At 37.7% G+C, this 16,993-nt stretch overlaps 1 protein-coding gene across 3 annotated transcripts in view; it reads right to left on the reverse strand.

Moving 5' to 3' along the window:
* WDR70 (WD repeat domain 70) overlaps window positions 1–16,993 on the reverse strand; it is a 305,870-nt gene that overhangs the window by 190,269 nt on the left and 98,608 nt on the right. For all 3 annotated transcript variants that reach the window (XM_044916946.1, XM_044916945.1, XM_021696297.2), the window contains one exon: window positions 5,823–5,899. In XM_044916946.1, coding sequence (XP_044772881.1) covers window positions 5,823–5,899 — 77 coding nt within the window. The remainder of the gene's footprint in view (window positions 1–5,822; window positions 5,900–16,993) is intronic.

Consider the following 16,993-nt stretch of genomic DNA (forward strand, 5'->3'; position numbering starts at 1 on the left):
CCTAAATATAGTCTGTCTCTGGCCAGACTGTGCTCATCCAGCACAGCCAGAGTGCTTCTAGATCTCAAAAATCAAGTAGGGTTGCCCTGGCGGGGGGACAGGTAAAAGAGGGTAAAGACCACCTGTACTGGCAAAGGACCTCTCATCATCTTCATCACAGTCAGATAATATGGTAGCATCATCATTGGGGTGCACTACTGGAGACTTCCAAGTGAAAGGAATTTGTCCTTCCAATGATGGAGAATACTGCAAGTATTCTTTTTTTTTTTTTTTTTTGCCTGACAGAGAGAGACACAGTGAGAGAGGGAACACAAGCAGAGGGAGTGGGACAGAGAGAAGGAGGCTTCCCGTTGAGCAGGGAGCCCGACGCGGGGCTCGATCCCAGGACCCTGGGATCATGACCTGAGCCGAAGGCAGACGCTTAACGACTGAGCCACCCAGGCGCCCCTACTGCAAGTATTCTTAACGAGGCGAGTTCTTGTGCCCTTCCCTTACATAAAAGGGATTTCTATCTGTGAATGCATCTGTAAATCAATCACCATAACCTTTGTGACAACCACTCACAAAGTATCTGACTCAGTGGATTCACATCCTGGCTCAACCACTTAGTCATGTGTCCCTAGGAAAGTCATGACCAGTTTCTTCACTTGAAACATGTAATAACATTACTACCACCTCTACCGCTGTGAGGAGAACATAAGACAAAGTGCTTAGCACATACTAAGTGTATTGCACGGTGCTGGCACAATGAGTGTTAGCTATTATTAGCTATTACCACAACGTTATCTTGCTGCACACGTGTGAGCAGGGGGAGGGGCAGAGGGAGAGAGAGAATCTCAAGCCGACTCCACTCTGAGCATGGAGCCCAATGCAGGGTTTGATTTCATGACCCTGAGATCATGACCTGAGCCAAAACCAAGAGTCGGATGTTCAACCAACTGAGCCACCCAGGCACCCCACAGTGTGGTTTCTGATTTGCATTTCTCTGATGATAAGTGATGTTGAGCGTCTTTTCATGTGTCTGTTGGCCACCTGGATGTCTTCTTTGGAGAAATGTCTGTTCATGTCTTCTGCCTATTTTTTAACTGGATTATTCATTTTTTAGGTGTTAGGTTGTATAAGTTCTTCATATATTTTGGATACCAACCCTTTATTGGATAAGTCATTTGCAAATATCTTCTCCCATTCAGTAGGTTACCTTTAGTTTTGTTGATTCTTTTTTTTTTTTTTTAAGATTTTATTTATTTATTTATTTATTTATTTGACAGAGAGAAACACAGTGAGAGAGGGAACACAAGCAGGGGGAGTGGGAAAGGGAGAAGCAGGCCTCCCACCGAGCAGGGAGCCCGACGTGGGGCCCGATCCCAGGACCCCAGGATCACCACCCAAGCTGAAGGTAGACCCCCAATGACTGAGCCACCCAGGCGCCCTTTGTTGATTGTTTCTAAAGCTGTGCAGAAGCTTTGTATTTTGATGTAGTTCCAATAGTTTATTTTTGCTTTTATTTCCCTTGCCTCAGGAGACACACCTAGAAAAATGTTGCTAGGGCCAAAGCCAGAGACACTTCTGCCTGTGCTCTCTTCTAGGATTTTTATGGTTTTAGGTCTCACACTTAAGTCTTTAATCCATTTTGAATTTATCTTTGTGTATGGTGTAAGAAAGTGGCACAGTTTCATTCTTTTGCATGTACCTGTCCAGTTTTCCCAACACCATTTGTTAGAGACGATCTTTTTCCCATTGGATATTCTTTCCTGCTTTGTCAAAGATCAATTGGTCATATAATCATGGGTTTATTCCTGGGTTTTCTATTCTGTCCCATTGATCTATGTGTCTATTTTTGTGCCAGTGCCATACTATTTTGATGACTACAGCTTTGTAATATAACTTGAAATCTGGAATTGTGATGCCTCCCACTTTGCTTTTCTTTTTCAAAACTGCTTTGGCTATTCAGGGTCTTTTGTGGTTCTATATAAATTTTAGAGTTATTTGTTACAGTTATGTGAAAAATGTTGTTAGTATTTTGATAGAAATTGCATTAAATGTGTAGACTGCTCCAGGTAGTCTCAACACTTTAATAATATGTTTTTCCAACCCATGAGCATGGAATGTCTTTCCATTTGTGTCATCTTCAATTTCTTTCAACAATGTTTTATAGTTTTAAATATAGGTCAGGGCACCTGCCTGGCTCAGTTGGTGGAGTGTGTAACTCTTGATCATGGGGTTGTGAGTTCAAGCCCTACACTGGGTAAAGAGATTACTTAAAAATAAAATCTTAAAAAAGAAAGACTATAGGGCTTTCACCTCTGGTTAAGTTTATTCCTAGGTATTTTATTATTTTTGGTTAATTGTAAATAGGATTGCTTTAATTTCTCATTCTGTTGCTTCATTATTAGTGTACAGACACTGCAACAGATTTCTGTACATTAATTTTGTATCCTGTGACCTTACTGAATTCATTTATCAGTTCTGGTAGTTTTTTGGTGGAGTCTTTATGGTTTTCTATATATAGTATTATGTCATCTGCAAATAGTGAAAGTTTTACTTCTTCTTTACCAGTGTGGATGCTTTTATTTCTTTTTGTTTGTTTGTTTGATTGGCTAGGACTTCCAGTATTATGTTGAATAAACGTGGTGAGAGTGGACATCCTTGTCTTGTTCCTGACCTTACAGGGAAAGTTCTCAGTTTCTCCCCATTGAGTATGATGTTCATTCATGGCCTTTAATATGTCAAGGTCACTAGAAAATTTTAATACCCTGTAAAGTGAGCGTTCCTATGATTTTGATTTTCAATAAGACTATAGGGCAGACTTAGGACTCTTTATTGACTGGCCTTATAATTACATTAAAATCTTAACCCTTTATACCATAGACTACAATACCTTATATGATCTAGTCCCTGCCTTCCTCTCCAAATTCACTTCCTGTCATTCCTACCTTTTCCATCAACCTACAGAATGTCAACAAAACCAGACTTTCTGCCCCTCCAATATGCTCTAATACATTCCCTTCTTAAGGTCTTGAATTATTCTGCCATTCTGGCCTGGAAGGCTCTCTGCTGGGGCTGCCTCCTGTGCATGGTGTAATTCTCAACTAAAAGGTCACCTCCTCAGAAGCTTTCTCTGACTACTCTACATACAATAGACACTTCTACTCTCTCTTTCTCTACCCTTCTGCTTTACTTTATTTTATTCTCAACACTTATTACTACATAAAACTATATTAATTTATTAGTGCATCTGTACCTTGTCTGTCTCCAAGCACTCACCTCCACCGAAATGTAAGCATCATGAAGGCAGAGACTTAGATCATATCCAGGAGTACCTGGCACACAGTGAGCACACTGTATTTGTTGATCGAAATAGGTGTCTGGGCTGATGTCCCACAGCTTAGCCCATTACTAATTACTACCCTCAAAGTCAAAGGCCAAAAGAAAGTCACTCTAACTACAAACCATCTGAATTTATTAATGGTAGATTTTTCTAAAAGCTGGTAAAGAGGGGCACCTGGGTGACTCAGTCAGTTGAGCATCCACCTCTTGATTTCAGCTCAGGTCATATTCTCAGGTGGTGAAATCAGTGAGATCAAGCCCCACATCAGGCTCTACACTCAGTGCAGAGTCTGTCTGAGATTCTCTCTCTCCTACTTCCTCTGCCCCGCCCCCTGTGTATGGACACACTCTCTAAAATAAATAAATCTATAAATAAATAAACAAATAAATAAAAGGTGGTAAAGAGTATGTATAATTGGGGTCTATGGTTAAACCCCACTGATCTTCATATAAAAGTATGGACAAAGCCCAATTTGTACAGTGTAAAAGGAAACTGGAGCACATTTTCAAAGGTACAATATACTAGAACATCAGTGACTGGGCACAGAACTGAAGACTTGCTCTTTCAAAGAATGGAATAAACTACACTTTATACCCAGTAAAGTGATGTCATGCATTAGAACTTTATCCAAACTACTGTTCAGAGGATTAACAAAGTTAAACATGTTTCTTTAAACCCTATACAAACCATTTAAATGTTTATTGTGGATCACTGGCCTGGGAATATAACATTCAAAGTTTCTCAAACTTATTTGACCCTGGAATGCCTTTCTTTAAATTACTAATTTACATATCCTGGATATCAATTTGGGATAAGCTTCTCTAGAGGTCATAAAGTTATTGTGTTAGCAACCATGAGAGCCTACCACTTGGCATGATCCTTAGTAGTTTGGAGAACAAAAGTTTTGGTTTTTTTTTCCAATTGCTTTCTTCAGCAGAAGTTTTTAACCACAATAGCCTGGCTCCTCTATTCTTTAATAGTTGTTTTCTTCCAACACTTCTATCAATTTATTTATTTTCTTATTTTACTATACTGTATAAAATCTCTAAATCTACACTGCATAAAGGCTCTAAATAGTTGTGGGCATCTTTGTCTTTTTTTTTTTTTTCTTGTCTTTTTATTTAAATGCAAATAGCTCCAGTACTTCAATACATAATACAATATTTACTTTAAATTTTGGTAATTAATTTTTAACAGTTTTGCTAATTTCTTCTTATTCCTATTCCTATTCTTCTTATTCCTATTAATAAGTCCTTATTAGAACTTCAACTAGGAAAGACTACTTTTATCAAATGTCAATGTTATCATATATAACATCATGTGATTTGTAACTTTTCACTTATTTAATAATGAATTATGTTGAAAACTTCTTGATGGCAAAATTTCCGAATTGTAAAATATCCTTGCATTCCTAGAATAAACCTTACTCGGTCATGGGATACTATTAATTTAGATTACCTCCTAAGTTTAATTCCTGAAGAAATCAGATACTTGATTTGCTGAAGTAAGGAATGTCACTTTAAACATACATAATTTAAGTTTTGGAAAGATAGTAAGACAAAGATAAAAAAGAAATTAGAACTGCATAGTTCTTCTATTTACCAGAAATTTTAATCAAATTGTATTATCCTGTTCCAGTCATATTCTGTACAGATACCCAAATTTTAGTTCCCTTTAGATCAAATTAATTTTTAAACTGTGGTATGGAAATGAAATTATGTCTTTTGTCTATTATCCTAAAGATCAACTCCAGAAAACATAAACTATCCAAGAATGTGAACAGGAATTTTGAAGGTAAATGAGGCAAATTATAAATATCAGAAAGTAAAAAGATGAAACAAAATAACCTAAAAACAATCTTTTTTATCTAAAATATAGTGTTTCACCTAAATAACACCATCTATATTTTTTAATTTATAAGGTTTTCCATTGTAATTTATAATACTACCAATAGTGCATTCTTATGAACCACTCTGAATACTAAAAATTAATCATACAATATAACAATATAGGAAAAAGCTGCTCAAATATTCCCTGTAGTATTCTTGAGTCCTAGGCCAACAGATATAATGCTGAAGAATCTTAATAACCATTTAAACAATTTTTTCAGTTATTATTTCCAAAAAGCAATCACTTAAACAATAAACTTATATAAGGTATTATACTCAGATATCAATCTTTATTATAAAAAGTAACAAATTATTAGTCATAACTTCAAAGTCATTTGAGTCCACTTAATAGCATCAGTCTGATCCACTGATCTCCCTAATAAACTGTACTAGAATTTATACCAACTCTCTTTTTCATAGTTTCCATATTTATTTAAACAAACCTTCTACTATCAGGTAAAATCAAAGTAAAGACCAAGAATAATGTAAACCTCAGGATTCCTAATACTCTATCCCTACTTCACTGGCAAGTTTGTTACAATATAAATGTTAAAGAAAATATTGAAAGACGTGAATGTATTAGATGATTTATCAACAGTACTCACGCATCATTTGAGCAAGTCATAAATTCTCCCTTTATTTTGGGATGCCATGAACCAGTATGAAGCATTGCTGTATGACCCTTAAAAAATAAAAATATAGGAAAAAAGATAGTTTAAAAAGATTCTTAAAAATAAAGTGACCAGAAACCAACATATCATACTTCAAAGTAAATGTTTAGTCCTCCCAAGAGCACACTATTTTAATTACATAGTATACTCTCCCAATTTTATTTCATAATATGCTTTGTTTATTTCACTTTGTTTAATTCACTGTATAACTCCCCTGCCTAGAAATTAACATAGCACTTATATAGAACAGGTGCTTCATAAGGAAGGAAATAGAAAGGAAACTGACAGCCTCTCTTTAGGAAACAATGGAAAAACCATAATAAGAGACAGATAGGCCCTACTTTAAAGACTCTTTTCTCAATGGAATATAAGAATAGAAAGTATTTACAAATAATCAAGGCAAAAGCAAGAGGCTGAGGGAAAAAATCCAGACTTCTTAAAAATGTGTCAGTGATCTTAATTCTACATCTATAAGAATAAATATGTGAGAAAAGGAGAAATATCTTTGAAATTATTCAAGAAGATTAGCCCTACTAATTATAGAGCATAATATAAAAATACTGTAATTAAAACAATGTAATGTTGGTATACGAACTGACATACACACCAAATCAACCACAGAGTACATATCAAACATGAATATACATACACACTTCCTTCTAGGTGCAAAGTCGGCTAGAGTAATCTCATACAGTATGTTCGGATGGGGCAGAAAAGAGCCTAAAACCTAATAATGGCCAAATCTCTTATTCTGTAAGGGTCCAAAATAAAGGACTTTTGCTGTAAGGAGCAAAATGTGCATATTTAAATGACTTAGAAGGAAAATAACTATAGCTCTCTGGAAAGAATGAATTGGAACTGGAGTACTCACATATAAAGCTGAAGACCATCTATAGTCCAAATTGCCCACAATACCTCATACAGATCTGGCCAACTCCTGACAATCTGCTTATGTTGAGAGGGTACAAACAGGGACCAGAGATGTACATCAGGGAAGCATGAACTGAAGTAATGGACTAGATGGGAGGTTTGAGATTCCATTTTCTTTCCTGAGCTTAAGATTGCATATTTAACTATCAACGTGACACTTGCATTTGCGTAGGCATTTCAAACGTAGTAATAGGCCAACAGGGAAATCTTGATTCTTAATGTCCACTTCATTTGCAATCAACTTCTTCCATAGTTGCTAAAACTACAAACTTGGAGGTCATCCTTATATACTCCAACAACCATAAACCTAAAACCCCTCCCCACCGGAATTCAATCCCCTAGCTAGTCCTGTCAGTTCAGCCCCAAATACATTTTAAATCTATCCACTTTTCTCCTTATTCACCTCACCATTCTTACAGGAGCCAACATTACCTCATGCCTCTATGTCAGTTATTATACACTGTAACTGGTCTGACACTTGTCTCTCTACTTTTACTCTTGCCTCATGTGCTCCACCTAGCAATCAATACAGTCTTTTAAAAATATCCTCCTAGGGGCCCCTGGGTGGCTCAGTCATTAGGTGTCTGCCTTGGGCTCAGGTCATGGTCTCAGGGTCCTGGGATCGAGCCCCGCATCAAGCTCCCTGCTCCGCGGGAAGCCTGCTTCTCCCTTTCCCACTCCCCCTGCTTGTGTTCCTGCTCTTGCTCTCTCTCTGTCAAATAAATAAATAAAATCTTAAAAAAAAAAAAAATCCTTCTGGGGAAAAATGAAGGGGGGGAAATCGGAGGGGGAGACGAACCATGAGAGACTATGGACTCTGAAAAACAAACTGAGGGTTCTAGAGGGGAGAGGGTGGGGGGATGGGTTAGCCCGGTGATGGGTATTAAAGAGGTCAGGTACTGCGTGGAGCACTGGGTGTTATACGCAAACAATGAATCATGGAACACTACATCAAAAACTAATGATGTACTGTGTGACTAACATAACATAATTAAATTTAATTTAATTTAAAAAAATAAAAAATAAAAAAATATATATCCTTCTAGGGTGCTTGGGTGGCGCAGTCGGTTAAGTGTTCAACTCTTGGTTCCGGCTCAGGTCATGATCTTGGGGTCGTGAGATCAAGCCCCGCATTGCGCTCCGCACTCAGCGGAGTCAGCTTAGGACTCTCTCTCCCTCTCCATCTGCCCCCCCCACCCTGCCAGTGCTCACACTCTCTCTCTCAAATAAATAAACCTTTAAAAATATATATATTTATATACACACATATTTATACACACACACGTAGAAGTGTATATATATACATACACTTCTAAAAATGCCAATGCTTATTGTCCTCCACTGGCTCTCCAGCCTCTTTACATAGTCTACAACAACTCGTTCTGGCTCTTGCTATCTTTACAACTGCACTTATTTTGTGTTCCCTCTTCCCCAACAGGCACTAATCTACTGGCCTTCTTTCACTTCCTCTAATACATCCAGCTCTTTCCCAGCATCAAGGCCTTCTCACATGCTTTTCCATTTGTGGGAAAGCTCTTTTCATTCCTTCAATCTCAGTTTATATAGTACTTATTCAAATAATACGACCTAGTCCTATATCTATGTATTTATGGCCCCTTCTGTTGTTCTCCACCCAAGTATCTCCACCCAAGAACAACAGAATAATTACATAATTACAATAATTACAGTCACCACAATTTGTAATTCTATATCTATTAACTTATTAGATTTCTGAAACTGTTGTTTTGCATATTCAAAAACAAACAAATAAGGCTGAGAGGAACCTAAAATTCAATATAAGCAGAAACAAATGAACCCTACTGTATTTCAAATGAACAACAAACACACTGAAAGAATAAACAGGAGATAATAACCCAAGTAACTATACACTCTGTACTGGATTAAATGGTGGTCCCCCAGAAGATCTACTCATGTCCTCATCACTAGAAGCTGTGAATGTGACCTTAAAGAGTCAGAAGAGAAGACACAAAGAAGAAAAAGCTCTGTGAAGATGAGGCAGAGACTGGATTATGCGGCCACAAACCAAAGGAACACCGGGAGTCACCAGAAGCTAGAATAGGCAAGGAAGGATTCCCCTAGAGCCACTGGAGGGAGCATGGCTGCTAATACCTTGATTCCAAGACTTGTGGCCTCCAGAACTGTACAAGAATTTCTGTTGTTTTAAGCTACCAAGTGTGTGGTAATTTATTACAGTAGTCTTAGAAAACTAATATATACTCTCAGGCTAAAGACCAAAAGAACTGTAAATAAATATTGAATTCTAGTTAATACACTTGTTTCTTTTTTGCAGTGGTATGCGTTAAGAATTCTGGAACTGCTTTCATTACAATGAAGAATTAAGGAATTGAAGAAATACTTTTGAGGACAATGAATTTCTCTCTGTTGGAAAACGGAGTTATAAAAGTGGAAAGAAGAAAATCTAGAATGAACCCTACGGAATTTGACTGAAATCAGGGATTATCAATATGAACCCATGATTTTTAATAGGTAGATATAAATATAGGTGTATATGGATGTGTGTAAGTTATTCTTGAGCTTTGTATACTGAGAATGGCTGGAAGCAATGATACCCTAGCCTAGCACAGAGATCCTGGTTTCTAAATTGCATTCTCCACTAAAAGGAAATAGGGCTCCTTGAAGAAATATTTGATTCTTGTTCATACAAGATGAACATGGAACATTTGGTTGTGCTAAAAAATAAGAAAGTGCAAAAATGATGGGGCTATGTTAAAGAATAAAGGCAGGTTGAGGGGCTTCTACTGGGACAATTAGGGCATCAAAATAAACAATGAAAGTAACAGATTATAAATGACTGACTAAGCTAGGAACTCCTGGGTGTATATGAATAAATAAATAAGAGAAAGCTCCTCTTTGCAATAGGATGATAATAAATATAAAATGAATGATGGAGTTAGAAAAATCACCATTTTGTAATCATCACAGTAATAGCTGATTCATGCAAGAATCATCAATGGATGCTAAAACTGTTGGAGAAAAGGTTGATAATGAACAGGGAGGGTATTTCCCTACTCTCAAAATCCCCCTGCAAATTACTTAATAAGTACAAAGAGAAAACAGCAGGGAAGAGATCTGGTATTACACTACCTTAAACAAGTGATCAAATTAACATCGCCAATACTGGGATGTACGGGTATCATGTGCTTCCTGATATGAGGATGTTAAGAAGAACACAATAGCATTTCTGTGACAGACTTTCTAAAAATGCATACCCAGGGACGCCTGGGTGGCTCAGTCGGTTAAGCGTCTGCCTTCGGCTCAGGTCATGATCCCAGGGTCCTGGGATCAAGTCCCGCATCGGGCTCCCTGCTCCGCGGGGAGCCTGCTTCTCCCTCTGCCTCTGCCTCTCTCTCTCTCTATCTCTCATGAATAAATAAATAAAATCTTTAAAATAAATAAATAAATAAAAATAATAATAATAAATAAATAAATAAATAAATAAATAAAAATGCATACCCAAACTCTAATGATGAGGAAAAACAGGCAAAATCAAATCCTGTATCTATTGTTATATATTTACAACTTCTACACAGTTATAAAATAAATGGCTTATAGTCTTCAAATATATCAAAGATTCTTTTTTTTAAAAAAAGGTAGAGGAACTATTCCCAATTAAAAAACAAAACGGCAGGGGCGCCCAGGTGGCTCACTCAATTAAGCATCTGCCTTTGGCTCAGGTCATGATCGCAGGGTCCTGGAATCAAGCCCCACGTCGGGCTCCTTGCTCAGCAGAGAGCCTTCCTCTCCCCCTCTCTCTGCCCCTACCCCCACCCTCATGCTTGCTCTCTCACTCTCCCCTCTTTCAAATAAATAAATACGATCTTTAAAAAAAAAAAAAAGGTACAACTACTAAGCTGGTGGGAATATAATTATAAAGGAGATTGTTGAGACAACTGTGGACTACAGATTAGATAACAGTATTTTATCAAGGTTAAATTCATGGTTATGTTAAAAAAATATAACATTATTAGGAAAACCACACTGAAGAATTTAGGAGTAAAGGAGCAAGATGGCTGCAACTTATTTCAAAAGTTGGGGAATATTACACACATAATTCGTATGTATGTGCATATACATATGTGAGTGGGGGGAGATCTATAAGTGTGGGTAAGTGTGGGGGAGGGAAAGAGGGACAGAGTTCGTATTAGTTGCTGAAGGAAGTGCGGGGGGAATAAAGCAATGGGGCAAAATGTTAGCAACTGATGAATCCAGAAAAGGGGCATAAGGAAGTTCTATATACTATTCTTACAGTTTTTCTGTAAACTTGAAATTATATCAAAATAAACGCTTAAAAAATATTCTGGCTGCTCTGTGAAGAAAAGCCTGTTGCAAAGTCAAAACAGGAATTAAGAAGATAGTGCTGTGGTCCACACGAACACTGACAGTGGCTTGGACTAGGGTGCAGCAGTGAAGTGTTCAGAGGTTAAGAAGATGTGGGATATGTTTTAAAGACAGAGACAACAGGTTTCCCTAAAAAACTGGGTCTGGGCTGTAACCACAGATGAAGGCAAAGTTTGCAAACTAAGCAACTGTGTTGTGTAAATGGTGACTATACAAATAACATGTCATTCTCTCTGGCCATGGAGAACATGAACTCTCTTTTCTATTTAGGAAATTCCCCCCATAACAATTCTTGGGGTAGAAGACAGAGACTACCTCTCATAGAGAAGTGGAAAAGTCAGGTGCTAACTTTGTCAGCCTCCCTTATAGATGTGACACAGGAATGCAATCCAGCTCCAGCCATTGCATTCCCTTGAGCTGTAACTCATGGACAATGGAGTGCTAACTTTCCATGTTAGGCCATTTGGGCCACTATAACAAAAATACCATAAACTGAGTGGCTTATAAGCCATAAACATTTTTTTTCCTCACAGTTCTGGAAGCTGGGAAGTTGAAGATCAAGGTGCCAGCAGATTTAGCATCTGAACTTCCTAGTTCACAGAGGCTTTTTGCTATAACCTCACATGGTGAAGGGATAAGAAAGCTTTCTTGGGCCACTTTCACAGGGCACTAATCCCATTCATGAGAGCTCCACGTTCATGACCTAATCACCTCCCAAAGGCCCCACCTCCTAATACCATCACCTCGGGGGTTACGATTTCACCATATGAATTCTGGAGAATATTCAGACCATAGCAGTCTCCTTAAGGGCAACAGTACCACACCTCCTGCAAGACAAAATTCCTGGTTCTTAAGAGGCAGTGGTACTCTGTGATATCCAATTTCTGGCAATGACCACCACAATTTTATCAGGAAACCAGCTTTAGAGCATGGGTGGGGCATTGTTCCTGCATTGCACATCAAGTGTGGTTCACTAGACTTCTAGCATTCTCATTATGCATAAGTCAAGTACAGTAAGTTTTGTTGCACAAAGCCAAGAACAGGTACTGAAATCCTAGCTCATAATTTTGATCAGAGAACTGGAGTGAATTAAAGTATGTTTTATAGGAGATTCCAATTTCACTCATGATGGAATACACACAATTCTACCCCAACTCTCCATTTAATTACAACAAAAAATTCTGAACAAAATAAAGAAGGTAAGGAGCACCTGGGTGGTTCGGTCAGTTAAGCATCTGACTCTGATCTCAGCTCAGGTCTTGACCTCAGGGTTTTGAGTTCAAGTCCCGCACTAGGCTCCACACTGGTCATGGAGCCTACATTTAATGAGAAGGGGCGGGGCAAGGCAAGGACAGGAGGGGACGGGATGGGAGGGACGAAACTACCAGAAGACAATGAATAGTGAATAAGAGCAAGCAAAAAGGGTATAGAACCCAGGTCTTAAAGAGCAGTTGGGGGATGGTTTCTGCCTTCTGTATTTCTTGACTTGGGCTCTGGGGCAGTCCACAACTAACAACTGATAGCAAGAGCGGACAGAAAGTTCCAAAAAAAGGTTCCTCTCTCCAAGGCACGGGGTGGCAGCTGGGTGGTGAAGGGCCTGTGGGACAAAGCTCTTGTGATCTGACCTACCCTATGCCAGCCAAGCACAAGTAACAAAGCTGCAAGTCTCTCCTCAGTGCTAGCACCAGAAATGGAAGAAGTCCTTACAGGTCCAAGAACTATCGATTTTCCCCTTTCCACACCAGGCAAGTGCTGGCTCTGGGTGGCACTTCTCATCTTCCCAACCAGCAGCAGTGGCTCTATGAGGCCATTACAGCAGACGAGTGCCAGCAACAAAACAGCAGTTGTCTTCTCAGTAACAGAAGCAGCCCTTCAGGGAGGATACTTGCTGACTCTCCTGACCCTATACCAGGAAAGAACCAGCAACAAAGAGGCATGGTGCCTACTCCCCTGAACCACAAGCAACAATAACAACAAACCCTGTGTGTCAGAACACTTTTGACACTCCGTGTTTTCTACTCGGCCAGTATTAGCAACAAAGCAGATAACCTACTAACATACGTAGAATAGAACACTTCTGATACTCTATGCTTTACATCAGATAGCTACACTGCCTTTTCCCACCAACACATAGTAACAGCTGCTGCGGGTAGAGAAATTTTTATTTTTCCACCCCACTCCAGCTTTGCTTAGAGGCATAAGCTACATTTATGGGAACTGCTACATTGCATAAAGAGTGTCTGATTTTCTAAAGATTTATTTATTTATTTATTTGACAGAGACACAGCGAGAGAGGGAACACAAGCAGGGGGAGAGTGGGAGAGGGAGAAGCAGGCCTCCCGCCGAGCAGGGAGCCCGATATGGGGTTCGATCCTGGGACCCCGGGACCATGACCCGAGCTGAAGGCAGACGCCCAACAACTGAGCCACCCAGGCGCCCCCAAAAATGTCTGATTTTCTAGCAAGAACATCAGAACAGAAAGCCCCTGCAGAGAGTAAAGGGAAAATCATGGGGTGAAGGGGTAAGAAAGGTGGAGAAAAATACCCTTTAAATTTGTATACCTGCACTCACTCCTGAGGTGGACTGTGTGAAACCTACCAGAATTAACCTGAGAAAAGCAGTGAGAACTGAAGATGGTGTGGACTACCAGCCAGGGTCCACACGGGTCCCTGGGTAACATGCACATGGGGAAAACCAGAATAGCATACAAATGCTTTGGAAATTAATACTGCAAGGAAAAACAGCTCATAGGAAGCAGGTCAGGACTTAAGAGTCTAAAACTAATCAGGTTGACTCTCAGCTAAAAAAGAAACCACACTCAGAAAAACAAACAAACAAACAAACAACCTAGCATTCTCCAGAGGTTTTGGACAGAACTAAGAATATCATAACACAATATTCAAAATGTCAAGGATACAATCCAAAAATAATCATACAAGGAACCAGGAAAACCTAACCAGCTCCCAAGAAATAAGATAAAAGATGCCAACCACAAAAGGATCCAAATGCTCTAATTATCAGAAAAAGACTTAAAATCAGCATTTATGACCATGATACATAAAAGGAAAGTTAACACATTTGAAGCAAATGCAAAGATAGAAGTGCTCAGCAAAGAAAAACAAACTATTAAAAAAGGGATATCTGGTCATATTGAAAAATATAATAATGGAAATAAAAAATCCACTGGAAGGGCCCAATAATAGAATGGATATGAAAGAGGAAAGATTCAATGAACCTGCAGGCAGATCAAAAGAAATAATTCAGTCTAAACAGGAAAAAATGAGAAGAATCACAGAGAGCTATGAGACAGTATCAAAAAATTTAGTACTCATGTTATATAAGACTTAGGAGAACAGAGACAGGTGCAGACAAATATTTGAAGAAATAATGGCTAAAAATTTCCCCAAAATGGTGAAGGAGGTAAATTTACAGATCCAAGAACCTCAGTGAATGCCAAACAGGATGAACTAAATAAAAACAAAAATAGTAACTAAAAATATTTTTAAAGCTTACACCTAGACACATATTAAACTATTAAAAGCCAAAGATTAAAAAAAATCCCAAATGCAAATATAAAAAAACAACACATTACATAACGAAAAACAAATACTTGAATTACTGCAGAGGACTCATCAAAACTAAAGCCAGAAGACAGCAGACCAACATTTTTAAAGTGCTGAAAGAAAAATACTGCTAAGTTAAATGTACAGAAAACGTACTTTAGGAATGAAGGTGAAATAAATACACTGTAAGATGAAAGAAAACTAAGAGAATTTGTCACCTGATTTAAAAGAAATATTACAGAAATTGAAAAAACTGATCATATATTTCATATGGAAATTCAAAGAATAACCAAGAAAATTCGAAAATTCTTTTACTTCAAGAATACTTATTACAAAGTTGGACACCTACCTCACACCACACACAAAAATTAACTCCAAATGGATCAAGATCTGAATGTAAGGGCTAAAACTATAAAACTCTTAGAAGAAAACATATGCATAATTCTTCATGAGCATAGTTTAGGCAACAGCACTAAAGGCACAAAACAAAGGAAAAATTAAATTGAGCTTCATCAAAATTTAAAACTTGTGCTTCAAAGGACACCATCATAGGGAGCAGGTCATGAAAAGACAACCCAAAGAATGGGAGAAAATATTCGCAAATCATATATCTCATAAAAGACTAATAATCCAGAATATATGAACTTATAGAACTCAATGATAAAAAGACAACCCAGTTTTAAAACACGCAAGGATTTGAACAGACATTTCTCTCAAAAAGATTTACAAATGGCTAATATACACACAAAAAGAAGCTCAACATAATTAACCATCAGGGAAATATAAATTAAAACCACAGAGACACCACTCCACACCCTCTGAAACGGTTATCATTAAAAACAAACAAACAAACAACAACAACAACAAAATGAGAAAATTACAAGCGTTGACAAGGATGTATAAAAACTGGAACCCTCACATACACTGTTAGTGGGTATGTAAAATGTTACAGACACTTTGGAAAACAGTCTGTCAGTCCCTCAAAATGTTAACAGAGAGTTACCATACGACCCAGAAATTCCACTCCTAAGTATACATCTAAGAGAAATGACAACATATCTCCACACAAAAACTTGTACATGAATGTTCATAGTAGCATTATTCATAATAGTAAAAAAAGTGGAAACAGCACAAAAGTCCATCAACTGAAGAAGAGATAAATGTGGTATATCTATAAAATATTGTTTTTACAACAAACAGAAATTAAATATTGATACATGCCACAACATGAATTTTAAAAACATTATGCTAAGTGAAAGGTCCACATATTGTATGATTCCATTTACATGAAATATGCAGAATAGGCAAATCTAGAGAGACAGAAGTAGATTAGTAATTGCATAGGTCTTTGAGGGGTGGTAGAATTGAGGATGATGGGTGAATTTTATGGTATTCTATCTCAAAATTAAAAATTAAAAAAGACAGTCTAAAGTTCTTCAAGTGAAAGGGAAATGATAAGAGAACCACTGAACATACATGTTAAATGGGTGAATTTTATGGTATGTATATTCTATCTCAAAATTAAAAATTAAAAAAGAAAGTCTAAAATAAGTTCTTCAAGGAAAAGGGAAAGGATAACAAAGAGAAACCTGGAATATAAGCAATGAAGGGACAACAAAAGAAAGGGTAAATATCTGAGTAAGTAGAACAATATGTTTCACCCTTAACTAACTGAAAACAAAAATTATTATCATTGCCTGATGGGATTTTCAATGTATGTAAATGTAACACATATAACAACTACATCAGGATTGGAGGAAGAGCCTATGTGGTTGCACAATTCCTATTTTATACTTGAAATAGTAAAATATTAATTCTAAGTAGATTATATAAAATTTAAAATATATTTTTATAGTTCCCTAAAGCCACCACTTAAAAAACTATACAAAGAGACATAATTAAAATCTAACAGGTAGGGCACCTGGGTGGCTCAGATGGTTGAGCGTCTGCCTTCGGCTCAGGTCATGATCCCAGGGTCCTGGGATCGAGTCCCACATCGGGCTCCCTGCTCCTTGGGAGCCTGCCTCTCTCTCTCTCTCTCTCTGTCTCTCATGAATAAATAAATAAAATCTTTAAAAAAAAAAAATCTAACAGGTAAATAAAAATAAAATTCTAAAAATGCTCAGATAATTTAAAAGAAGTCAGGAAAGATGAAGCAGAGAACAAAGAACAGAAAGAAGCAAAAATAGGGTGCCTGGGTGGCTCAGATGGTTAAGCATCTGCCTTCGGCTC

This window comes from Neomonachus schauinslandi, chromosome 7, assembly GCF_002201575.2.
Source record: "Neomonachus schauinslandi chromosome 7, ASM220157v2, whole genome shotgun sequence".
Taxonomy (NCBI): domain Eukaryota; kingdom Metazoa; phylum Chordata; class Mammalia; order Carnivora; family Phocidae; genus Neomonachus; species Neomonachus schauinslandi.